We start from the raw sequence: 27211 nt of genomic DNA on the forward strand, positions 1-27211 counted from the left end.
CAAGACTCTGTCTCAAAATAAGAAAATAAAATGGGCTGAGGATGTAATTTAGTGGTAGAGCCCCTCGGGGTTCCAACCTCAGCACCAGAGAAAAAGAAAGAAAGAAGAAAGAAAGAAAGAAAGAAAGAAAGAAAGAAAGAAAGAAAGAAAGAAAGAAAGAAACAAACAAACAAACAAACAGAGAGAGAGAGAGAAAGAAAGAAGAAGAAGGAGGAGGAGGAGGAGGAGGAGGAGGGAAGGGAGTATATAGTCAAGCAAAGAGAATAAAATAAATCAACCAGAAATTCACCTCCCAGAGGAAGTCTCTGTTACCTCTTTGGATTTTTTTCCCCCACATCAGAAATGGGGCCCTCTCCAAATGTCATTTTGTAACTTTTTTTCCATACCAGTGAACTTATTTCCAAGTGACAAGTATTCAAGGCTATCTCATTTTTGTAATTTTAACAAAAATAGTTATGATTAATTTTTGAGTGCTTACTAAATGTCACAACGTTTGCTAAACACACATTGATATGTTTTGTCTTGTTTATTCTTGACAACACGACAGAGCAGGGATGACTGTGCCCGTGTTAAAGGTAAGGTGATGGCGGCAGATGGTGGAGGATATGTCTTTGGCCCATGTTTCACCAGCATCAAGCAGTAAAAAACAGCAAGTGAACCCAGCTTATGAGTGGCTTCATCTATACCTTCTGTTTCTATGGAATTTTGCCCTTTGTATGTTTGAGGCTGAAATTCCTGATGTGATGGCCAGACCTGCCCTCGAATATGCTGGGTAGATCAGGTTTCTAAGCAGCAAGAAAAGTTTGAAGCATGTTCTTGTCCTTCAGATGAGCGTGTCAGTTGACTCTTGAGTGACAGGGCCCTGCTGTATGCCTCTTAAGCTTGGGGTCCTATGAGGTTTTTGCTGTGGGTTAGGAGATGTTAGAAAAGACAGGAGGAACTGGGTCCAGGCCTGGCTCCCCGGAAGAGAGTCCTTTGTTCAAGATTTCATGGACCATTTTCTTGGTGCCTAATACCGGAGAGCGGGAAGTAACACTATAAGCAAGGCCTGGCAGATCCACATGAACAATAACAAAATAGAACAATCCACACTAAACTAAAGCACACAGCAGGGACTGCCCATTGAACCTGGCCACCCTGAGCCAGGGTCAGTATAGCTGAAAGTTGAGGAATGAGAACAAGTTAGGAAGAAGCAGGACTAAGGAGTGTCCAGGAGAGCAAGACCAGAGAGGTCAGGTCCTTTCTGGGCACAGTTTTTAGCTCAGAATAGCTGGGTCAAAGGAGTTGGGCAGAGTGTTTCTACATCAAAAAATGAGCAGAGGATTGGCATGTCAGAATCTGGGGAAGAGTTGAGACTCTGTCCCAAAGGCAGGTGATCATGGAAAGACTTAGAGCAGGGGACACTGGATGAATACAGATTCACGCTTCCACTCCGTGCTGCTAAATAAGGACCATACCTGCTCCTACATACCAAGTAAATCAAAAAGGGTGCGTGTTCCTGTAAAGTCCTGTCACAGCACTTGCTACAGCATTTACAGAATCTCTTTGTGCCTAAAATGAGATTCAGAGTAAGGAAACACCAGTTCTTCACTGTCCAGGAAGGGTCGGGACCCTCCCAGAGTATTTCCAAACAAAAGCCAGCTGGTTTGAATTTAGCGTGCCAACTCCAAACAGGTTGGGACCATGTGGCTTTGGGGTTCCTGATGACAACTCTGCACAGTGTTCATTAGCATGCGTTGTCACTCCTCCTGCCCTACCCGCCGGGCCCATGCCAGGGGGGAAAGGGGGCCCCCAAGGCTGAGTCTCTGAGTGCCTGTTCTAGTTGGAGACCGGGGGCAGTGAGGCCTAGGAGTGCCTTCCGTGGGTGTCTGTCTCTCAATGCTCCTCTCTGGCCCCTCTTATAGATCCAGGGAAAAAAAAGGTTTTAAAGGGAGGACGGGGCCACACCCTGTCATCTCTAAATACAGAGCAGCTGCAGTCAGTGTTTCAATGAGTACGAGAATATTTCACCTCTTCTTTAGTACGGAAACCTTGGGTTCTAAGTGAAGAGTCTTGACAGAGGACAAACTAGGAGAGGGTTGGTAAGAGGAGGAGGTGGTTTGATAGGGGACATGGAGATGTGTTTCAGACAGTGGAGCTGTTCCTGTTTGGGATTCCACACCAAGCATACTGCAAAAAACAGCATCTCTTAGACGTTTGTCTTGATTGTCTATTTTTATATCTAATCCTCAAAGCCAAAGGCAAAACTCTCTGATTCAGGTTTTCCAAAACAAGACCAAGAGAAGAAAGGGGATGGGAATAAGAAAGAGAATGGGAGAGACAGGTGATTAGAACAGAGAGATGGTGGGGAGGAAAAACCATCAGTCATTTGGAAGGCAATGGACCTGAGAAATCATCCTTAGCAAGACTTCTTCATCGTAGTCCAAGTTCTGAAAAGTTACAGAAAGCGGACTTCCTGGAGCTACAGAACCTTAACCAAGTGAGTACCTGAACTTCCACAGGAATAACAGGAATTTCAGACTAAACACATTCAAAATCAACTTAAGACCATCCCTCCCCAAGTTGGTCTTCCCCATCTCAGCAATGGCGCCACTGCCCAGTTAGACCAGAAGCATAAAAATTACCTTGATAGCCATCATTTCCTCAAACTGCCCTACATCTCACTGAACAGCCTGCTTCTCTGGTCCTGTCTGTAACATGTATCCAAATCTCACTTCCCTCTCTCTTTCCACTGCTTTCTCCCTACTCAGATTCCATCATGCCTCACCTGGAGTCCAACAAAAGCCACAGTCTCTCCATGAACCCGTTTCCTTGTCTAGGCTCCTCAGATGAGAGAGGGATCCTCTGAAAGTATAAAGTCTATCAACACCTCTGGCTCTCATCCTGAAATAGCTTCTATTTAGAGTTAGAATAAAATCCAAATCTCTTGCTCTGCCCTCCAGGACCCTCCCTCAATAGCCCCTGCCTACCTGGGTGGCTCAATCCTTCCGTCTCTCCTCCTTGCTCTTGGTTTAAGCTGGTTGCTCTACTTTCTGTTCCTCTCACATGCTAAGATCATTTCTTCACTCGGGGTTTTGGCACTCACTGTACCTGCAGCCCAGAAGAGCTTTTATCTAGTTTTGTCCAAGGATGATTTCTTATTATCACTGAGGATGCAGTTCAGAGGCGCTGCCTGACCATCCTGGCTGAGTTCCCTCCCTTTCACTTCCCCCTGCCTCCGTTTCTTCAGAACGTCCATTCATCTGTCGCTAGAGGCTGACTTGTTTGCTTACTGTGTTCTCTGTCACTGGAATGTTAACTCTGTGAAATGTCACAAACAGCTGGTGCTTCTCTGGTATTCCCAGAAAGGGGGGTGTGGGAACAGGGGGGCCGTGTAGTCATGTAGGAACATTCACTGAGGTCTTTCCTGGGATTCACCTCACTTTTTTGCACTTGGATCTCATAACTGTGCAACTCATGCACTCAATTGTGTAAGGGAGGAAAGAAAAGCTCAGAGAGTTAGTAATGTGTCCCAGGTTCAATTTGAACCCAGGTACCTTTCCTTCAAGAGCTACCACTGAAAGCACCGCCTCTTTCCACGAGGAGAAAAGAGATGAGCAACTGAGAGCTCCTCCTTCAAGAGGGTGCCCCTCGTGGACTATTTGTGTATTGCAGCTGGAAAAGGTTGAGGACAGGTATGAGGAAATAATTGTTCTCTGGGGTTTCTTGGCGATGTACCATAATGAGCACGAAACGTCTACTCCAAATCCAGGACACAGACCAGGGGTGCAGATGTATAAAAGGTAAGAAAAGCTGAAGTTATAAAATGATATTAATAACATATGCTGCAAATTTGATCCTGACACATTAAAATGTAAAATGTTTCTGAAAGAGTCTTTTTTAAAAAAAATGTTTTCATATAACTCTTAGCTAACAAATGTATGGATTTAGTTAATGAATGATGGATAATAGGAAGTCACTAAGGGCTGGAATCTTTGGCTGTAACCATAGACACTTCCCTAGTTTTCCCTCTGCATTCTCTGAGCTGGCCACTTTCCCCCTCTTTCCCTTCTTTTTTTCTTTTTCCTGTTAAATACTGGCTTTGAATGTTTATTCTTTTCTCTAATGCGCCTTTTTGGACATCATATATCATGTAAGAAAATAGAATCAGCCATCATTCCGTAATTACCAAGGAGTAATTAATGCTGAAATTGGCCACCTATTACAAATGGTCTACTCATTTTTCTACATAACATCAATTTATTTACCTTATTCCCTTGCAGCGTTCTTTCTGTGAACTCTGGGTTACAATTACTCCATGTGATAAACCACGTGCAGCCTGATGCTCTGATTTCTGAGATTTCACCACCCTGACTGCAACATTTCTTGAGTCCCTTGCCCAAAAGCTGCTTTGGTTTGGGATGTCCTGTTGACACATGGTGCGATACTCCACCTGGCCATGACAACAGATCTGAAGATTCCTAGCATCTGTCCCCAGTGAGTAGACTCTGCTGTCTATCTCAAATGGCGAGGCCCTTGTTCTACCTCTGGTGTGATGGCTAGCGATCCCTTTGAATGCTTCCAAAGACTCTTCCCCTTCTTGAGTAAAGCAGGCTGAAAACCAGAGAGTCTATGTGCAGACCTCAGTCTCAGGGCCCCAAGGTGGAAATGATACTTGCAGGGGCAGTGAAGGCGATGCTGCGACTTGGCTGGCTTGCACCCTCCGCGGTACTCTTGGAAGACCGCCCTTTCCATCTCCTTTTCCTCTGTCAGCATCGCACACACACATGACTGAAAAGCACTTCCTTACAAAGAAAGACGTACAATTTATAAACAGTTTTCCACCTCCATGTATTTTTTGACCTTCACAAAGAAGAAGCAAGAGGCCTGTTACACCTTGGGAGCCAAAGACCCCATGTCCATGTCATTGGAAAGAAGAGAGCAGGGAGATATTGACAGCTGGGGCAGGGAACCTTGTGGCCTCCATGGGAGAAAGAACTGGACTCCTGAGTGAAGCTGTCAGAATCACCTAGAGCCTCAGATTTGGGCACATGTCTTTTCCTTTGTAAATAGAATTAGTTGTAAACTCAAAATACACTTTAGAAATGATATGAAAAGATAAAAAGAAGTAAGTCAATACTTAAGATAGAAGTTCTGTGGGACAACTTCCTTCTATGTATTTCCTCTTTAAAATGGGCACATGTTCATGCATTTTTCGGATATCAAAATTAATTATGTGAAAAATATGTAAAAGCATTAAAGAACAATCAATGGATGTAAAATTCCCACATCTGAAAAAAGGAGTAGTAGTAGGAGGAAACTAATCTAAAGGTCCATAGGTACATACTTGGGGAGCTAGTAAGGTGGGCTTATTCCTGTAGCTCTGCGGCTGTGCCCCCACCACATCCTGTCATGGCCTCCCGTTTCTCTCATCTCCTTTTGGAACCTTCATGTTTCCAGTTAAACATTCAGAACTGGATAACACAGCAATGCAAGGTGAGGCCATGCCAATTCCCGAACACACCTGCTGGGGATAAATCACAGCTCCTGACTGTATTAACCATGGCATGTCAAAGTCCTTTCTCACCCCCTAGTTTGGTTTTCCTAGATTTTCCCTAATTACGGGAATGGCCTAAGTCAGATTGTTGTGTGAAATCACAACTACCTTTTCCCCAAAGAAGGCAGTCTCACATCCCAGCTAAGAATTCAAGCTGGGACTTTGGCTCACCTAGACCTGAATCCTCACTCTGCTCCCTGCTAGTTGCTAATCAGGAGCAACTGAGATTCACTGAAGTCTACTGGCTAGTGTCTCATGGCCTCAGTTTCCATCTCTGTAAATAGAGATGATTCTAATATGAACTTCATAGAGCTTTTATGAGGGTCTAAAGGGACATAACACAAAGGTACTTTGTACCCTATCTGGCACATAGTAAGCAGGTTGTCATCCTTAGTTGCCATAAACAGCAGCAACAGCACCATCTTCATCGCATTCAAATCCTCACATTCTAAGGAACACAAAGCACTGCTCAAAGGTATCTGAATAACTGCCATTTTTGCCTTCCTCCAACTGCCCTTCCTCCACCCACCTGCAAAGCATTCAGCTGCCTCTTTTCTCCTACATCACCTACAACCATTCTGGTCTCAAAAAAAAAAAAAAAAAAAAAAAATTTGAAGTTATCTTTTAGGGAATGTCACACTTAGAGTAAAAAAAATTTTTTTCATTGGAACAAAGGTTGGGGACCTGGACTTTCAAGGAAGGCTCAGACCACCAATTCTCTTTCAAATAAGAACAGTATGACCTTTAATCCATCGAAAAGGGATAAATAAGCTCGGCAGACAACCCAAAGACACTCGTGCGCCATTTCCATTGGACCTAATGATGACTGATTGGTTGGGAACCCAAACACAGAGCACCTTCTTTATTTGCACAGCTGGAAAACACTCCATTAACTGTGATTTTTGAAGGAGGATCAGCCAGTGCTTGTTTAAAATCTTGGCACTCTGAACACTGGAGAGGGTCATCATGACTTTATGAAATATCTGGCCTAGTTGGCCCCTCTTTTCAGTTTTTCCCCATTCATGTGTTTATGCAATGGTGTGGATGCAGCACTTTCAATTCCACAAGCCTTTCTACAGTGGCAGCAATCGTTTTAATGTATTTAAAAGAGCATGCTGTTTTGCCTCATTAGGGTCAGTTCCCTCAAGATAGAACCTACTTAATGCATAAAATGAAATGAGCAGATGAACTCCAGGCCTCTCCGGATTTTGTTAGCAGATTGGAAGAGGCAGAGAACTCCTGTAAGGGGTATGAAGGTCCCCTAGATGCCCATTTCTAGGGGAAAGCATCGAAGTCCACTGGCTGGCTAAGAACGTTTCCATGGTTACCAGAGTTCCAAGACAGACATGTTGCAGAGACAGCAGGTCCTTGACCACTGATCCAGGGATGCTGCAATGGCCCTAACTATTCTTGCTCCTTCCCAGGGTCATTCTGTGGTCAGGAGGCTCCATCAGTCAACAGATTTCTCCTTGGCCTCTCCTCCTGAGTACTGATGCTTCGTTTTGCAGAAAAACAAGGCTGAGTCAGGGTGAAAATATGCAAGGGGTGGGTCTCTGGACCTCATGTCACTTGAGATGAAAAATGTTATGCTGCCTCCATTCTCTTAACAATTTGAGACTATAAACAATGACTTAATTAATGACCATAGGCGAATACTTGCTTACCGATATTACGTGGACAAAAACCCCATGATGTGAAGCCAATGTTTACGCGGGCACAGATGACTGGAACCGAACATTTGGATGGCAAGTGCTACTTTGAAGAGAGTCGAACAATGACATTCGATTCCCAAAGCTCTTTAGAAGAAAAGCAGAGTCGGGAAGGTGAAACTATTGAGAGGGACTAAGTCTAGTAGAGAAGGACATGACTGGATTTGGACTGGAAGAAGGGACTCATTGGAATTCAGCAGCCTATCCAGCTAAACAGCTACTATTACTTCCTTGGATTTTCTAAGTGGCTGTATTCAGAACTTATGAATCTTAACGGGCTATATTCTATAGCCAGGCCCTGAGTTGGCTAAATTGTCTTCAATCTTGCTTCGAAGATTCTTATAAACAACAACTAAAACTAAATTATGGTTCAGTATTAGTTGATTAAGACAAGACTTCAATTTGAGTAATTCTCATCAGTCTGACACAGGCAGCGGTAAAAACAATAGCCCATGACTAAATGCGAACCAGTTGATGAGAAGGATTGCGATCTGGTGCGGCAAGAATAACAACAAAATTTTAAAAAATTAAAAAATGGAAAGGAACTTTTTCCCCCCAAGACCACAAAATCAAGGAAAAACGGGGAAGTATAGCTCACTCAGGGTTTTCAAATGCCAAAGTTCTCAAACTCACACATGGGCCTTGTCATTCAATGGAACTCTGGGATCTACCCAGTCTCTCCCTCCCTTGTCTATGCTCCTCCTGTACTTTCCCCCTGACATGAAGCCAAACACATTACTCTGAGACAAGCCACCAATACCTTTTCATGAGGCAAGTCAACCAACAAAATAAAATATTAGTAGAACGTGTTATCTTAGAGCTTCAGGGATATTAACAACCTTCCATGCGGTCCTTTGTTTTTAAGATGAGGAAACCGAGACTTGCTTAAAAGACTGTTTCAAAGAGATGCAGACAATTAAAGATAAAGCCAAGTAAAGGGCAAGATGGGCATAGGTTTACTCATCTGGCCTTGAACCTGCTTTCTGAGAACTTTCCACCCACCCCATCCATGGTGTTGGGCCCTTTAGGAACATGTTTTTCTTTTTTTTTCTCTGTGAGTTTACCACTTCCTTCATTAGACAGAACTGGCCCAGGCTGGGAGTCATTATCATTTTTGAGGGTGAAGAGGAGAACTTGAAGCCAAGAACTTAGATTTGCCAGTCAGTCTGAAGTGAAGGAAACATGGAGTCTCCTTTCTAATAGTGTGCCCTGCCCATGTGGGTCGTGTGAAGGATGGGTATGTACAGTGTAGGGTGACCATTTCATATTAATGTAGGCAAGGCTTATCTGCAGAGAAGAAGAATGCCATGAATATGTACAGAAAAATCAAGAAGGAAAAGAAAAAGAAAATACATCTCCCTGGTCCTCCCTAAAACCAGAGGTTGCCTTCCTACTCAGGGTTTCAAGCCACTCCCTTCTCTTTCCAAAACACTCTTGTTTTTCTCTCTTTTTCTTCTTCTTCTTCTTCTTTTATTTTTAATTGCAGGGAGCAATTTTGGTTGCTTAAAACCAAAATAACCTTAAGTCACAAAATATGGAGCTGAGATCTGCAACCTCTTTGCCCCTGAGTCTCTATTTCTACTAAAATCCAAACACTAAAACTTTCAGGAAAGATGGTTTAGAAGACCTATCCAAGATTACCTAAATACATCAGTACCAACTATCTTGCAACAGGATATACCTTCCTTTATTAGTAATAATCATTGATTCACTCATTTTTCAAATATCATACCTCCTGTGAGAAAGGTATGAGGCCAGACTCCGTCTGAGCACATGAGATGGAGTTAGACCCATTGGCTGCTCTCATGGAGCCTGCAGTCTCAGAGCGGAGAGAAGACAGGTCCACATATCTTATATCACAAGGGAGTACTTGGGGATACACAGATGCCATGCACTGAGCTACTAGCTTGACTTGCAGGGTCTGATTTCATACCTACAATATGTGTATCGATCATTACCTTCTGTAGGTGATAGGATTCAGATCACCCAGAGAGGTCTGGCAACTTGTATGTAGCTGGTGGATGGTGGAGGCTGGATTTGAAAGCTGAGTCTGGATTCTATCGCTTTTTAGCTTGTAGTACTTTGCCTTCTTGGTCAAATAACAAAAGAAAAGAAGTCCTTACTAGACTGAGAAGCCCTGTTACTTCCCTCCATGACCCCCAAATATTATTTCTGACACACCATAGGGTCCTTATAAATATAAAACTCTAACAGTGGTCATGGGGCACTTATGACCCTGTATTGAATAGGCACCTAATATGTACCATTTCATTAATCCTTACAAATAATAAGAATCAAAGGAAGAACTGGATACAAAATCTCAGTTAAACAGAAGGAATACATTTAAGAGATCTATTGTATTATAGTAACTATAATTAATAAAAACGGATTGCACTTCTGAAAATAGATATTCTTTCTTTCTTTCTTTTTTTTTTTTGTAACAGGGATTTTGATTTTTAAGGGGTGCTTAATCACTAAGCAACATCCCCAGTCTGTTAAGTTGCTGCTGAGACTGGCTTTGAACTTGTAATCCTCCTGTCTCAGCCTCCTGAGCCACTGGGATTACAGGTTTGTGCATGTGCCTGAGAATAGATTTTAAGTGTTCTCCCCACAAATAAATGATAGGTGTGTGAGGTGATACATATGTTAATCACCTTGAGTTAGCCACTCCACAATTTACACATATTTCAAAACATCATACAGTACATCATAGAGACATATAATTTTTATTTGTTCATTCAAAAGAATCTGAGAAAAATTATAATTACATCTACATTTTGAATGTTAGAACACTGAGGCATGTTAAAATTAGTTAATTTATTCATGTAGGCAGTTATGTCATCAGAATATATCTAACTGGAAATTGGAATGGCCTGACAGAAATTTCATTTGTCACATAGACTGTATGTCCAGTGTGGACTAGTAGATAGCAAGGGCTAGGGTGAAAAGGCAACTGCTCCATGTGATCACTCAGGGATCCAGGCTGACACCAGCTCTTAAATCATTCAGTCAGAAATGACTTGGGTTGGTTTTCCTGACAGTTCATTGGCCAGAGCCAGTTTTGAGGTTCCACATAATGGGACTGGGAGCGGTGAGAGGACACATATAGGGCGCACAGTAAATGTCTCTGCTGTAGAAATTCACCCATGGTTACTGTGAGCACAATGTGCAAGGAATCTCAAACACTCCACTTGACTAAGCCCTTAAAATCCATAAACTATTTTGGGAGAAGTTGTTCTATATCTGTTAAAAATCAGAAACACCCAGACTTATCCTAGAGTTCCCTGCCTTCTTGTATAATCTCACTCATTTGTAGAAGCTGAAATAGTCTATTGCATAGAGATGGGGAGAAGAATAGTGGTTGTCAGAGGTTAGGTAGGGTAGAGGGGGGACACAGAAAGGCTGGTTAACAGGCACAAAAATATAATTAGAGCTGGGTGTGGTAGCACACGCCTGTAATCCCAGTGATTTGGGAGGCTGAGGCAAGAGGATCGCAAGTTCAAAGCCAGCCTCAGCAATTTAGCAGCTTTAAGCAACTTAGCAAGACCCTGTCTCTAAATAAAATATTAAGAAAGGACTGGAGATGAGGCTCAATGTTAAGCACTCCTGGATTCAATCCCTGTTAGCAAAAAAAAAAAAAGAAAGAAAGACAGAAAGAAAAAATATATAATATAATATAATAATATATAATATTTATATATATATAAATTAGATTGGCAGACTAAGTTCTAGTGTTCTGTAACACAGTAAGTTGACTATACTTAATAATAATCTAATGCACCTATTAAAACAGTAGGAAGCAGGATTTCAAATATCCCCAACACAAAGAAATGATAGATGTTTGAAGCGATGGATATGCTCATATCCCCAATCCGAACACTGTGCACTGCATACCTGTGTCAAAACATTCTACTGTACCCCACAAACATGTGCATGATTGTCAATTTAAAAAATTGTAGCCTTCTCTTAGAACTCGCTGCTTTCTCAAGTGTGGTGCTAATTCTGCACATCCAAGGGGAGGCGATTCAGAGCACGGCCCGTCGGGGAGACCCACCTTTGTTGGCACAGGCCATCCACTTGAGATTGTCTGCAAAGGCAGCCTCTCGTCCAATGAGGTAGGTGAAGATGCGAACCTGAAGGGAAGACAGACACACGGTGAGCGCCCTTTGTGTCTAGCCATCCTGTGCCGGCCACGTGCACGTCTGGCACACACGTGGCTCACCTCTTTCATGCTCCACGCTTCCCATCTGTGGGAACACGTTTAAGACATTTGAAGTACAGTCCGTTAGAAACATATTCAGAAATGGGGCCTTTGATCTTTTGAGTCATATGGCACTGGTGGTAGTTGCTTTTCAGTGTGCAGCTCACGACAGAGAAGAAGGACTTGAGAGGAGAGACCGGCAGCAACATGGATCTGGGTTTGCTCCATATGTGGACGAGGATCATCCGGGTCTGGATTGAATCCCCAACCTCTTTGCTCATCCCCATAGGAAACTCAGAGCATTTCCGTCTTGGGAATAGGGAGGACACTGAAAGACCCTTGAGTTTCCCCTCCATGGGGAGCATGGCCTACAGACACCCTTTAACCCTCTGTGGTGCCTGGCATAATTTTAGGAGGTTATTTGAGATTTTTTTTTTTTTTTTTTTTTTTTTTTTGCGGTGCTGGGGATTGAACCCAGGGCCTTGTGCTTGCAAGGCAAGCACTCTACCAACTGAGCCATCTCCCCAGCCCTAGGAGGTTATTAATAAGGACAAGAGGCTCAGTCTGTGACCAGAAGACGGATGGTGACTTTCTTTAGTTCTTTCAGCTTTTGGCTTCCAAAGGGCAGAAAATTAATGTGAAATCCTGGCCTCTTGTTTTCTAAATTCTCTCTCTTTCCTGAGGCGAGAAGTCTTTGGAAGATTCTAGCCTATCTTGGAAAAAATAAAAAGCAAAGATTCAGTCTCATATAGACAAAACTGGTTACCACCGACTGCCCCCTCACCTAGAATAATTCACTTTCCCTGCCTGGCTATTGTCTGTATTCAACTGAGGGACTCTGATTTGGGGGGAAACTGAGGCCCAGTTAAGTAAAGTGATTGGATAAGGTTCATCAAGGTCTGATCTCAGGAGACAGGTTTTCTGAGATCTCAGGATAGTGTTGGAGTCTCCTCTCAACCTCCTGGACATACTGGTTCTTTCAGTATAGATCATCCTAACCAGTTCCAATGCCCAGGGCCAATATCCATAAGAGCCAGGAGTGGAGTCCAATCTCTCGAGATCAGACCCAGACTTTTGCATACATCCTTGTTTTTCAATTTCAAATTTAAGCTCTTTAAAGGGAAAAAACTAGACTGATTAAAAAAAAAAAAATCTTCCATCCCTACTGGCTCTTAGCCAAAGCAAGAAAGCATAAGAAATAGTTCTTAGGAAATGAAATTAGGAGTCTATCTCTATAGGCAAAGACCCAAGATAAAGTAGCCCATTTGTTTCTGAGTAAAGGTAGCTGTGTGTGCCAGCCTCCTCTGCTGTCCAGTTGAGGCGCCTTCACATAAACTGAGATCTCTCTTGGAGGCACAGTTAAAACCCCAGAACAATGCTTTGAATCACTGGCAAAATTTCTACAATTCCTGATTTAAAAGATGGCAACCTATTTGGAAAACCAGAAGAAATGCGCCAAACTTCAAATCAGACACGATTGCTCAAGAATAATTGTGCTAACAACACCCACAGTAATGAAAACCAGCTCCATGACCCCCTACCATCACCACCCCTATGGCTTCTACAATCAGTGCCATCCCACGGGTCAGGTACCGGGTTAAGAGAATTACAGACATTATGTTTATTTTGTTGGTTTGAGTTTCATTTTATTGCATTTGAAGGAAGATCAGGATCACGCTTAATATTTCCATCTATGTACATTTCAAGTCTTCCAGTTGACTGACCTCCTTATTTGAGGAGAAATGGCGTGAAAATGACTTGTTGCCTCTCTGCCTATAAAATAAACATAATCAAACAATATTGTATTCGTACCCTGCATTTTCCACAATAATGCCTTTTCGACTGACCACAAGAGAAAAGAGATTTTACTTCAATGTGGAAAAAATTGGGGGGAGCAATTTAACAATATCTAGAGCATTCTATATTTTTCAATTTTTGACCCAGGAATTCTACCTCTAGCCATTCATTTGTAGCTGGGATTACAAACAAATAGCCTATGGAAACTTTTATGATTTGGATCGGGAATGCACCCTCAAAAGCTTGTGTGTTGAAAGCACAGTCCCCAATGTAGAGGTGGAGCTTTTACACAATGATTGGATCATGAAGGCTCTGACATCAATGGATTAATCCACTCCATAACTGAATGAACTCCTGGGAGATGAGACCTAGTTGCAGGAAGTGGGTCACAGAAAGCATACCCCAGGAGGGTTAATCTTCTCCCTGACCCTTTTCTCTTTTTCTCTCTCTTCTTCTTGGCTGCCACAAGGTGAGTAGCTTTTCTCTGCCATGCCTTTCAGCCAGGATGTGACCATGGACTGAGACCTCTGAAACTGTGAACCAAAATAAACTTTTCTTCCTCTAAGTTCTTCGGAAAGTTGGGTATTTTGGTCACAGCAATGAAATACTGACAGAGACAAAGACGACATGAGGTGGTAGGAGTATTGGAGAGTGCATGACTTCTGGAAGCCCTAGAGTTTGTAGACATTTTTATAAATACACAACGATAAGAATATAAGGGTATGTCTTGATAACTGATTGGTTAAAATTTAATGCGTACTCAGGTAAGGCGATATTACACAACTCCCTACTTCCTTCCCCATTATGAATTGGTAAGGGGGAGAAAAGCAACTTTTAAGATACTGTATAGCATAGGATTCTATTCTTTTCTTAAAGGGGACTCACACTACTTACAAACTTTTATATCATTTGAGTGATTGATCTCACAAATAAACAAGTATTGCTTTAACAATTAAAGTTCATCTTAAGTGAGAAGAAAGTAATGACCCTGCAACTTCCTATATAAATCTGTAAGGATATTGGAAGAACAAATGTAGAAGTTAAAACCAAACCCAGAAAGAGATGAAGATGTAGAGATGAAGTCCTGGCCTTGCATATTCCAGCAAATGAGAAAATCTCTATGAGTAACATACACAGCTCCTCATTTCCCTCATTAGCAGATTCTGTAACCTGATGGATTTTATTTCCAACAATTGAGGTTTCATTCCTAAGAAGTGGTACCAAACCAACTTTCCCTGGTTTGCCTTGAGGCTAATTCCTTTTCTGATGTGGTGAGGAGGCTTAGCAGGGCCAGACCTGGGTGAGTCCTGAAAGCCAGGTGCACAGCACAGACAATTAGGGGCAAGAGGCACAGCACAGTTCAGGCCAGGACAGTCATCCAGATACAGTGAAGTGCCCCAGAGAGCCAGCCAGGTCTTTGCACTCTTCATCTGCAGCCATGGAAGGCACCACTTTAACACTACTCACAGACGGGGTGAAAAATGTCTACATCCACCTATTAGTTCATTTCGAGCCTACATTTTGGTTTGGATGGTGTGATGGCTAGTTTAAATTGCCAGCTTGATTTGATTAAGAGATGCTGATGATTAAGAGGCGTCTGGGTGTGTCAATGAGGGTGTGTTCGGGAATGACTGAAATGTGGGCTAGTGAACTGAAGTGGAGACCCTCCCTGAGCATGGGCAGCAACCACCCAAGAGCATGGTGGCTTGGATGGAATAAAAGTTGGAAGAACAAGGAAGCAGATGTGGATGCAAGCTCCACTCTTCTTGAACGGGTTCTATCATCTGAGAATATTGGACTCTCGCTTCTTCACTGTTCCAAAGCGGAGTCTGCCAGTGATTCTCTAGAGAGTTTCCAGAAGCCTTGGTCTTGGACTAGGGTAGCAGTGTTGATCCTTCTTGTTCTGGGGCTTCTACCTCTTGGACTGCACAGCTACTGTTTCTTCCAGCTCTCTAGCCATTGTGTCTGTCATGCAGACAGCCATTGTGGACTTTCCAGTTTCTGGTCGTGTAAGCCAATCTAATAAATCCCCTTTTTATAATCATACTTCCTGTTGATTCTGTTCCTCTAGAGAACCCTGACTAGTACAGATGGTCTTTCCATGTTCTACAAACCCAATTAAGCTTAATAAAATGTTGGGATATAGACTTTCAAAGTTGAAAGTAAATCACTTTAATCTATTTAGGATAAAATTTCCCAAATGAGAGAAACCAAAAACTCAATCCAGTTTTCTCCAAGAAGCAGATTATGCTCCTTACTCAAGTAGAGGCAGTCCCCCTCAGAAACATAGAGAGACACCACTTCCTTCAACCTATAGTGAATACAGATAGGATGAGTTTGCTAAGTTAATGAATCAGAGTCTTTCCTTCTTGCAGCCATTACAATAGGCTGAGGGAAGCTGTGCACGGTGGCACAAGCCTGTAATTCCAGCAGCTCCAGAGGCTGAGAAAGGAGGATTGCGAGTTCAAAGCCAGCCTTAGCAAAGCAGCAAGAACTCGTCTCTAAACAAAATACAAAAAAATAAAAGGGGAACTGAAGATGTGGCTCAGTGGTTAAGTGCCTCTAGGTTCAATCAACGTTAATAAAATTAAAAAAAAAAAAAAAAAAAAGAATAGGCAGAGGGAAGTGGCCATGAAAGGGATAATAAGGGCACAACTGCATGGCCAAGAACAAGGCTGTGCAGCCCAGGTGGCTGCCTTCCAAGAGGAAGGGAAGATCTGATTAAGGGAAGAGCTGAGAGCTGATTGGCTAACAACGCACGGGAAGCCACCAATGAAGGGGAGGGGCATCCGGTCACCTGTCTGTCCAATGTCACAGTTCTGAGTGCCTACCACACTATACATTAGGGACCATTCCATGAGGACAAATAAACTCTATCCTCATGGAGTTCATATTTTCTTGGGAGTGAAACAGGAATAAATGGCAAATTCATATGCAATATTTGTTTATGTGTTGGATTAAAGGCTTATGAAGAAAACAAAGCAAGGAAAGGTGATGGAGAGTGGGTTGCAGGGGGGGCTTCTATTTTAGAAGAGGGGACATGAAGGCCTTCCTGACAAGGTGATATTGGAATGGGGATCTGGAAAGAAGTGGGGTGGGGGAAAGGGGCTACACCCTACCCATAAAGACTGTTTCAGCAGAAGGGAACAAAAGGAATGCTTGAGGTGAAACTGAGGAGGCCATTGTGGATGGAGAGGGGTCACCTAGGAGAGGCTGCCAGGGCTCTTCTTGGACAGGAATGGACACCAGATCTCATGGACCCTGCAGGCCACTGGTAAAGCATGGGGTTTCTTCAGCAAGAGTAGAACCACAGAAGGGACTGAGCGGAGTCTGGCATGGGCTGACACATAACATAAAAATGTCACTCCGAATGTCTGGGAGGACAGGCCATGGAAAACTGTGCTCAGCTTGCAGGCCATTAGATTTCCCCGATGTTCTCACAACTCTGACCATCCAGGTCCTGGTCAAGAACGATTCCATCAGAACCTCTGGAGGCAGGGCCCAACTTTTAATCTCCCAATGGAGATGCCAATGTGCTACCTGCCAAGTTTGAGAATAGCAGTCAGAGAGACGAGGGTGGAAACAGAGATACCAAGCGAGAGTCCACTGCAGTGTTCCAGGTAAGAGACGACAGTGGCCCTGGCCAGGACAATGAGACTCCTCAGCCTTCTCTGGGCATCAGAATCACCAGAAGTCTTGAATCACGGGTTACAAATGGAGTCCTGGCCCTTCCCTCAAGATCCAGAATATACAGGCCCAGGCACTTAGCCCCAAGCCCGATTTTTTTTAACTGCCTGTACACAGCATGTCCGACACAGGTGCTCTAAGCCCAGAATTTTGAAAACGAGGCCCGAGCAAAGGAAAGCGGGCCTGAGAATTAAAAAAAAAAAAAAAAATCACTGGAGTCGTTTCCCAGAAAACTGTTTCTATATATACTAAGAATTGAGGCAAAACTTTAAGAAATGTATAATCCAGTGGGTGGTGAAAAAAATAGCAGAGCTGGATCAAGATGACATTTTTAAAGAAGCTGTGTCAATCTAAGAAGGCAGGAACATCAGACATCAGCCAGATTTGGCAAGTAGGGTCAGCAAATTGTACTTTCTTCTTTCCCAGAGAAAGGGCAGATCTGTCCCCAGCACTCTGCAGCTGCTGAGCTGGGTCTTCACAAACCTGTGGTAGTTGCAGTTTCTCCCTAAAATTTCTATAATCCCTCCTGCTCCCAGATGCAGGGGAAACTGCTGGGGTCAGGACCCTTTGAGGATTCCATATACATGGTCTACCCTTTTATAGAAAAGAGACAGCGGGGTGTGGTGGCACATGCCTGTTATTCCAGCAGCTTGAGAGGCTGAGGCAGGAGGATTGTGAGTTCAGAGCCAGCCTCAGTAACTTAGCAAGGCCCTAAGCAACTTAGTGAGACCCTCTCTCAAAATAAAACATAATGGGGGTGTGGCTCAGTGGTTAGGTGCCTCTGGGTTCAATTCCCAGTACCAAAAAAATAAATAAATAAATAAATATTTTATTTATAAATAAATAAAATAAAAAGAAGGCAATCTTCTATTTTAAAATATAATTTAACTACAAATCCATTATTTCCACCTTTTAAAACACACAGTTTATGTGAATTATATGTGCAAATGACATTTGCCACAAGAATCATCTAGTATGAATGGATGCCCACATTCATGGGCATTTTTTTAACCGCCCACTGGATTATAAATTTTTTAAAGTTTAATTTGGTGAAGAGGAAGCTTCTGCATTAGGCATATGGAATTGCCTTCAGGTCTACTCACCTGCTTATGTACTTTGGACTCACTGTCCAGCTCTGTTATTTCCTAAAATACCTCCAGGATTTCTCAAAGCAATGAATGACTTTGGTTTTAGAAAGAGGTCTCCTGACGTTTTTATGTCTTGAAATCAACTCAGTGCTACTGAACACGTTCTTCGACTATATCTTCTTGAAAGGCATTCCTAATGAACTTCTATTGTCATTTGCCTGTTTCTATGATTTCTGGTGCAGGAAAGCATTTCAGAATAAGATCTTTAATCTCTAAGTAGAAGCTGAGGCCTGGAACCTGATTATTCACAAAAATGCTTCATAAATCACTGCCAACACTTATCGTCATGAAAGTGCCAGAAAAGCAGAGACGGGTTCAGAGAAGTTTGACTCCGCAGGAAACCATTTTATGGAGCAGGCTGCTTTAATCTAGCAGCCATCATGCTCATAATAAAAGAAGAAACATCCTTATCCAGGAGGACGAGAGAGACGACGAAGGTAACAGTGCCCTGAGCAGCAATAAACTGGGGTAAATTGAATTAGATTACAAAAGTAATAAAGTTTCAACCAATGAAGATCATAGATCATTATGAAAAATGGACTGTCATTTTGGGAATGCTCTAAGCCTCTGTAGAATCTCTTTCCTTCCAAGCAAAAATGCCTGATCCCTTATGTGTGGTATTGAAAATCTCCCATTTCTGAAAAAAATAAATAAATAAATAAATAAAATTGTCATTTGTAATCTTCTGGCCCGGTGGAAGGAAATTTTAGTTTCATGCCCATGTGTTTTGTCAAAGTGAAGGAGCTAGGTGTCTCTAGGCCACCCAGAGGCAATGCCCTGGGGCTGGTAAAGTGGAACAAAGGTAAATAGATATGACTCTATGGATCAGTAAGAAGTCACACCACGAGCAGCCTCAAAGGTGACTGATACACTTTATTGACTGCAGTCATGGACAGAAGCAGAGTATGAATTATTTTTTTTTAATTTTCTGTATTTTTGGCACTTTGATATCTGAGGCTGTCCCTCCCAGAGTGAGCTAATTCTCAGAGAGAATAAACAACAACTTGTCTAAAGTGCATCTTTGATATGCTCAATCCAAGCAATCTATATTCCCTACTCCCAACCGGTCATTTCATCAGACTCTCACACTCAGTGGCCATTACCCACTGCCTAACCACCCAAGAGCCAGGATCAGACAACTAGGGATGGTCCCTGTACCCCAGTGCTGACGTTACTCAGACTAGCCAATCCCAAACCTGCTGGTCCTGGTTCATCTTTCTTTTCCCTTGGAAACCACAGTAAAGTCACCAGTCCTCTAGTTTCCTGCCTACTCATTTTGTCTCTGTGTTTCCCTGTGTGACCAGACATGATCTGGCATGCCTTCTGCTTCTTGGAAACCATGACCATAATAGACTTCTTCCTTTATGACAATTCTGTATGCATCACTGACCCTGATTAAACAAATTCTAGACATTCCTGAAACAACCAGAAATCAGGAGGCCAGGGCTCCAGGTGGGACCAACATCACATTTACTTGCTTGGTGATCTTGAGCAAGTCATTTAAGCCCTCTGAGCTGTGCTTTGGCACCCCTAAAGTGGATCCCCCACTGTGATCAACACCAAGTAAGAAAATAATGGATAAATGGACAGGTCAGAAGCAGTGAATTCCAGTAAGCTAGAGGCATCCCACCTGGGTTTCAGGCAACCTGCTGCAGCAAAACTAAACAAAATAGTCATCTCTCACTCCAGAAGTTTTGTTGAAAAGGAAATTGACTCTTGCAGATAATGAAGGGAATTTTTCCAAGAGGAGGGTTTAGCATTGATGTTTGCCATTACCAGGGATAATGGGATTGACAGTTCCTAACACAGAGTAACACTAGAGGTATAATGATTACAACTTTTATTAACCTTTGGAGAGTCCCAAGATCCACAGAGCTTGGCTGGAACTACAGACTTTCTTTCTCTCTAAAAATTCCCAATTTCAGATAAGATTCATGAGGTTTGGGCTCCTCTTCCATCAAAGCCCAGTCCCACATTCCCTAGAAACTCTGAATCCCAGGTTAAGAAACTTGTCTATGTCTTTTTTATTTTGCACTATAAATTCCTCAAAAATACGTTGTGTTCTTTGAACAATCAAGATGGGCTCTCTCCCTACAGAATGGGAGAAATCTTTACCACCTGTACCTCAGATAGAGCATTACCCTCCAGGATATATAAAGAACACAAAAAAACTCAACACCAAAAAAATGGGCAAAGGAATTGAGCAGACACTTCACAGAAGAAACATGATTGGTCAACAAACATATGAAAAAGTATTCAATTTCGCTAGCAATTAAAGCAATGCAAATTAAAACTATACTGAGATTTCATCTTACTCCAGTCAGAATGGCAATCATCAAGAATATAAGTAACAATAAATGTTGGTGAGGATGTGGGGGGAAAGGTACACTTATACGTTGCTGGTGGGACTGCAAATTGGTGCAACCACTCTGGAAAGCAGTATGGAGATTCCTCAGAAAACTTAGAATGGAACAACCATTTGACCAGTTATCCCACTCCTTGATATATACCCAAAAGAGTTAAAATGAGCATACTTTAGTGACGCAACCACATTAATGTTTATAGCAGCTCATATCACAATAGCTAAGCTGTGGAACCAACCTAGGTGCTTTCAACAGATGAATGAATAAATAAAATGTGGCATATATACACAATGGCATATTACTCAGCCATAAAGAAGAATGAAATTATAGCATTTGCCAGTAAATGAATGGAATCGAAGAGTATAATGCCAAGTGAAATAAGCCATCTAAAAAACCAAAGACTGAATGGTTTCTCTGATATGTGGATGCTAACACACAATAAGTGCAGGAAGAGGGAAGAATAGAAATTCAATGGATTAGACAAAGGGGAATGAAGGGAAGGGAGCAGAGATGGGAATAGGAAAGACAGTGGAATGAGTGGGACATCGATTTTCTATGTTCATATATGAATACACAACCAGTATAACTCCATGTCATGTCCAACCACAAGAATGGGAAGTCAGAATAGAGGACACAGAGACAAACCCAAATGAATACAGTTTTCTCATACTAGACAAAGGTGCCAAAGACATATAATGGAGAAAAATTAGCCTGTTCAACAAATGGTGCTGGGAGAATTGGAAATCCATATGCAGCAGAATGAAACTAAACCCTTATCTCTCACCCTGCTCAAAACTCAACTCAAAATGGATCAAGGACCTTGAAATCAGACCAGAGACCCTGCATCTTATAGAAGAAAAAGTAGGTCCAAATCTTCAACTTGTTGGCTTAGGATCAGACTTCCTTAACAGGACTCCCATAGCACAAGAAATAAAAGAAGGAATCAATAATTGGGATAGATTCAAACTAAACAGCATTTTCTCAGCAAAGGAAACTATCAGCAATGTGAAGAAAGAGCCTACAGAGTGGGAGAAAATCTTTGCCACACATACTTCAGATAGAGCACTAATCTCCAGAATCTATAAAGAACTCAGAAAACTTTACACCAAGATTACAAATAACTCAATCACCAAATGGGCTAAGGAAATGAGCAGATACTTCACAGAAGAAGATTTACAAGCAATCAACAGATATATGAAAAAATGTTCAACATCTCTAGTAATAAGAGAAATGCAAATCAAAATTACCCTAAGATTTCACCTCACCCCAATTAGAATGATGATTATCAAGAATACAAGCAACAATAGGTGTTGGCGAGGATGTGGGGAAAAAGGTACACTCATATATTGCTGGTGGGATGCAAATTAGTACAGCCACTCTGGAAAGCAGTGTGCAAATTCCTTAGAAAATTTGGAATGGAACCACCATTTGACCCAGCTATCCCACTCCTTGGCCTGTACCCAAAGGACTTAAAATCAGCATACTACAGTGATGCAGCCACATCAATGTTCATAGCTGCTCAATTCACAATAGCTAGATTGTGGAACCAGCCTAGATGCCCTTCAACTGATGAATGGATAAAGAAACGGTGGCATATATACACAATGGAATATTACTCAGTTATAAAGAAGAATAAAATTATGGCATCTGCAGGCAAATGGATGAAATTGGAGAATATCATGCTAAGTGAGATAAGTCAATCCCAAAAAACCAAAGGATGAATGATCTCTCTGATAAGTGAATGATGATACATAACGGGGGGTGGGAGGGAGGTAAGAATGGAGGAAGGATGGATTGTATAGAGGAAAGAGGGGTGGGGAAAGGAAAAATAACAGAATGAGACAAACGTCATTACCCTGTGTACCTGTATGAATTCACAAATGGTGTGACTCTACTTCATGTACAACCAGAGAAATAAGTTTTATCCCATTTGTGTATAATCAATCAAAATAAATAAATCATTAAAAAATAATGGCGATTATCAAGAATACAAGCAACAACAGGTGTTGGCAAGGATGTGGGGAGAAAGGTACACTCATACATTGCTGGTGGGGCTGCAAATTAGTGCAGCCACTCTGGAAAGCAGTGTGGAGATTCCTTAGAAAACTTGGAATGGAAACACCATTTGACCCAGCTATCCCACTCCTCGGCCTCTACCCAAAGGACTTAAAATCAGCATACTACAGAGATACAGCCACATCAATGTTCATAGATGCTCAGTTCACAATAGCCAGATTGTGGAACCAACCTAGATGCCCTTCAATTGATGAATGGATAAAGAAACTGTGATATATATATATATATATATATATAAATATATATACACACACACACACACACACACACACACACACACACACACACAATGGAATATTACTCAGCCATAAAGAATGATAAAATTATGGCATTTGCAGGCAAATGGATGAAATTGGAGAATATCATGCTAAGTGAGATAAGCCAATCTCAAAAAACCAAAGGACGAATGATCTCGCTGATAAGTGGATGATGACACATAATGGGGGGTGGGAGGGGTTAGTGTTAGGGTTAGAGTTAGGGTTAGGGAGGGGGGCAAGAATGGAGGAAGGAAGGACTGTATAGAGGGAAAAGAGGGGTGGGAGAGGTGGGGGGAAGGGAAAAAATAACAGAATGAATCAAACAACATTACCCTATGTAAATTTATGATTACACAAATGGTATGCCTTTATGCCATGTACAAACAGAGAAACAACATGTATCCCATTTGTTAACAATAAAAATAAAAAATAAAAAAAAAATGGGAAGTCATACTCCATGTCTGTAGGATACATCAAAATACACTCTACTGTCATGCATGACTGTAAAGAACAAATTAAAAAATAAATAAAAATTTTAAAAAGATGGGCTCTATCTTCCACAGTGTTCACTGAATTAAGAGAGGATTTCCTTTGTTCATTTGTGTGCCCTTTCTGTGATGATCTAGAGACTCCCAGATGTTGGTTACCCATGGTCGGATCCAGGAAAGTCACATTGGCAATGATCACTCAACATGGCAGAACAAGGCGGTGATATCGGGAGCCTTGACACAGAACAGGCATCCCTGTAAACCATGGGTTTTTTAGGATGCACATCACACCGCGGGATCTTTGTGTGACCACATTAAAGGAGCAGGGACGGAATGCACAGGACTCCCATCTCATTCATTTTTGAAATCCACAGGATCCAGCACGGTGTTTGGCTCAGAGCCAGCATTCAAACACTTGTTAATTGTTCAACAAGTCAGTAAAACTCTCCTTCTGTTGATATTAGGGATTTTGAAACACATCCTCCATCTCCAACCTGCAGCTGCTAGCCACAGCCAGCCTAGGGTTTGTATGGCTAGGGAGCCCCTCTCAGCTTTCCTCATGCTTCAAGATCACCCAAGATCAAGGGATGACATTTACCTGTTCAAAGATATACCACTCCTTCCACAGAGGCTTACAGATTCAACCCCATGAAACTTGCAGGTATGAAGTGATAAAAGTAAGCAAAAGAGATCAGAAAATTCACTTGCCTAAAAGGGAAACTCACCAGTCCACCCACGTGGATGTCAATGGGTATCTCCATACGCATCACGGGATCCTGTCACTCCTGGTTAGAAGGATTCACTGCAATCCCATTGCACTTGGAATATACTGTATCCCATTCTCCCAACCACAGCTGAGAAGCCCTGGGAGACCCAGAAACATGACAAACCTTCTGACTGCTGCTTTGTAGTCACCTTTCCCACTACCCGGAATGTTCCTTGCCCCCCATTTCGCATGACCAACTCTCTTCCACCCCTCTCACTTTTCTTCCTCACTTTGTTTCCTTCGCCTTCATGATACTCAGTATATTTTGAAGTTATCTTAATGATGTAGTTGGCTATTTGAGTCGTATCTATGTCTCCTTCTCAACAGAATCACAGGTGTGGTGCAGGTGGGATAACCCTATGCTCCACTCAGTATCCACCATGTAGCAGAATCCTTTTTGGAGGTACCCAGGATTAAACCCAGAGGCACTTAACCACTGAGGTGCCTGAGGTGCATCCTCTGCCTTTTTAATTTTTTTTCTTAATTTTGATAGGGGCAGACCTGAATGGAAGTTCAGACTCCAGGATTAACCAATTGCATTAGTACTTTCCAAATCCTGATGAACATAAATTTGTACCAATAGCATTGACCCAAGTGCCATAAAAACCCTAGACTAGCACACTCAACTTAGAGCCTAAGTTGTTGAGGTTGAATTTGAACTTATGATCCTCCTGCCTCAGCCTCCCTTGGTCTGTAGTAGATTCTTAATAAATAAGAATTATGCATATTATCTCCATTTCTTTTCACAAACTTGGGAAATCAAACAAAGTCAGCATGGAACACACTTGAATTTGCAAACATTGAAGCTCTTTCCTTCATTACCAACTCCATTTAATGAACACCTTCCTGTTTTTCCATACTGATCTGCTATTAATCAGCTAGTTTTATCTTCCTAATGCTCACATTCCTTAGGGATTTTTTTTAGACACTGAAGGGGAGTGATAAAATATGAAGCAATCTATGGCTTTTGCTTTTTTCTGTCTCGTATCCACAGTCAAGAAAAAGGGTGTCTTAACCAAGGCCTCCCACAGTGAATGATGAGTTTTAGAATATGTTTCTTCCTCGTGTCTGCCCTTGATTCTAGACGGAAGTCATACAAAGATGGAAGCAAATCATATTTTACATAGCTGCTTCTTTCAGAGATTACCCAGTAAAGGAAAGATCAGACACCACACTAGCGAAGTTGAAGCCAAGACCTTGTCCTGGAGCTTCAGATTGGTGGCCTGCCATGCATGTGTGAGCTTGAGGGGCAGAGAGCCAGGGCTGGGGCAAGCCAGGGTGATAAACCTGTCACACTCTGGTGGCCCCGCCCCACATGGATGCCAGCTCCACATAGGACTGCAGCCCTGAACCCCCAAACATCCACAATCTGTCAACCTCAATCTCCTGGGAAGCTGAGGTTGCGGGTCAGCTGTGAGGAAAAAGAAGTGGGGCAGTCCTGCATGGAAGTTCAGACTCCAGGGTCAACCCTGGAGTTGCATTAGCACTTTTCCAAATCCTGATGAACATAAATTTGTACCAATAGCATCAACCCGGGGGCCATATAAACCCTAGACTAGCACACTCAAGAAACAACTGCTAGCAGGTCACCTCTCACCTGTGGGGATTCTGTTTTTATTCATACTTGAAGAAATCCTACTCTTCCACTGACTCATTCTTGTCTATAAATTTCACTCAGAAAGAAGAAATCGACCATGAGCGCTGTGGTCTGCTGCCACACTGGAGGGCACAGCCCGCCATTAGGAGCTGTAACATGTTTCTTGGATGCAGAGGCCTGCAGCTCATGCAGACCTACCTACCAGAAGCAGACAAACTCGTTTCCATGTGACTCTTGCTATTTTGAGGAACTTTCACTGGAAGTCTCTCCCTCTGTCCCTACACTTTGTAACAGTGGACAGCTGTCATGGTTTCACGGGAACAGGGATGACTGGGTGGACAGGTGAGCAGAATGCAGGGTAACAAAACATGGTTGAGAATTGGATGCATCTATTTTCAGAACAGAGGACTTTTCCCGAATGAGCTGTGGGGCCTTGGGCAAGTGACTTGACCACTCTTAGTCTTGTTTTCCTTACCTGTCAACTTTTTATTGTCATAGAACTCATAAACCTAAGATTTGTCGTTAAGTGCATCAAATGAAGTAAAATGTTTAGACTTGGGAGGATTAATGCCACAAAATGAAAATAGTTCTTTCTAAGAGGAGATCTCTGAAGCTGCTCCTAAGAGAGAAAAATGAAATTGGGAAATGTCCTATGGTAGTGAGGTTCTTTTTGTTGTTTTTGTTTTTGTTTTTTTGTTTTTGGGGGGGTACTATGGATTGAACCCAAAGGCAGGTAACCACTGAGCCACATCCACAGACTTTTTTGTATTTTATTTTGAGACAGGGTCTCACTGAGTTGCTTAGGGCCTTGCTAAGTTGCTGAGGCTGGCTTTGAACTCAGGATCCTCCTGCCTCAGCCTCCTGAGCCACTGGGATTATAGGCACACCTGGCTGGGAAATGAATCTTGAAGATAAGACTTGGGTGGATTACTCTGAACTTCAGAGGAAAGTTCCTCTTTGACATTCTTCTCTTCCTGTGTCTGTCGCCCAAATTGGGATACAAGACCAAGACCCATTTGACTGTTGGCACAAATGGCGTCTTGGTGAGTGTTCCATTGGAATTTTTGTACCACCCTGGGACATGAGCACAGCAGCAGGGTCTAGGTCAAGAATTTAGGAGGCTGGAATTCTGCCCAAATCATTCTCAAACTCATTAAAACCAACAGCTGTTGTGAATTCTAAGATCACACAGTTGCTTTCTCTCAAGGTTCTTGTCACTTCTATTTTCCCAACCGATCCTTCCTGTCACTAAGAATTAGTCTAAAATAGCAGTTTCTGCTGTCACCTCACCTACGGCCTTCTGGGACTTACTGTCAGTAAGAAAAGTCAAGGATTTGTCAGACGATTTCAAGGACATTGTTGAGGACAGTGTGCACTCCATTTGATCAGTGACACTCCAAAAGGTGGACAGGTAGGGGGACACAGCTCTTTGTGGAAGGGCCAGGGAGGTGTATCAGAGTCACTCACGGGACTTTGGCAAGCTGCACACGCTTATTATCTGTACCCCAACCTCTTCCTCCTCTGAGAGTCTCCCAAGACTCCCAGCTCCCACTATGGCTGACGGCCCACTGTAGAAAGCTGCTACT

At 42.5% G+C, this 27211-nt stretch overlaps 1 protein-coding gene across 2 annotated transcripts in view; it reads right to left on the minus strand.

The window, feature by feature from the left end:
- The window catches only part of Cacna2d3 (calcium voltage-gated channel auxiliary subunit alpha2delta 3), an 885854-nt gene that overhangs the window by 312857 nt on the left and 545786 nt on the right, over positions 1-27211 (minus strand). For both annotated transcript variants that reach the window (XM_047531971.1, XM_047531972.1), the window contains exon 12: positions 11300-11378. In XM_047531971.1, the coding sequence (XP_047387927.1) occupies positions 11300-11378 (79 nt within the window). The remainder of the gene's footprint in view (positions 1-11299; positions 11379-27211) is intronic.

Source organism: Sciurus carolinensis, chromosome 17, assembly GCF_902686445.1.
Source record: "Sciurus carolinensis chromosome 17, mSciCar1.2, whole genome shotgun sequence".
Classification (NCBI taxonomy): domain Eukaryota; kingdom Metazoa; phylum Chordata; class Mammalia; order Rodentia; family Sciuridae; genus Sciurus; species Sciurus carolinensis.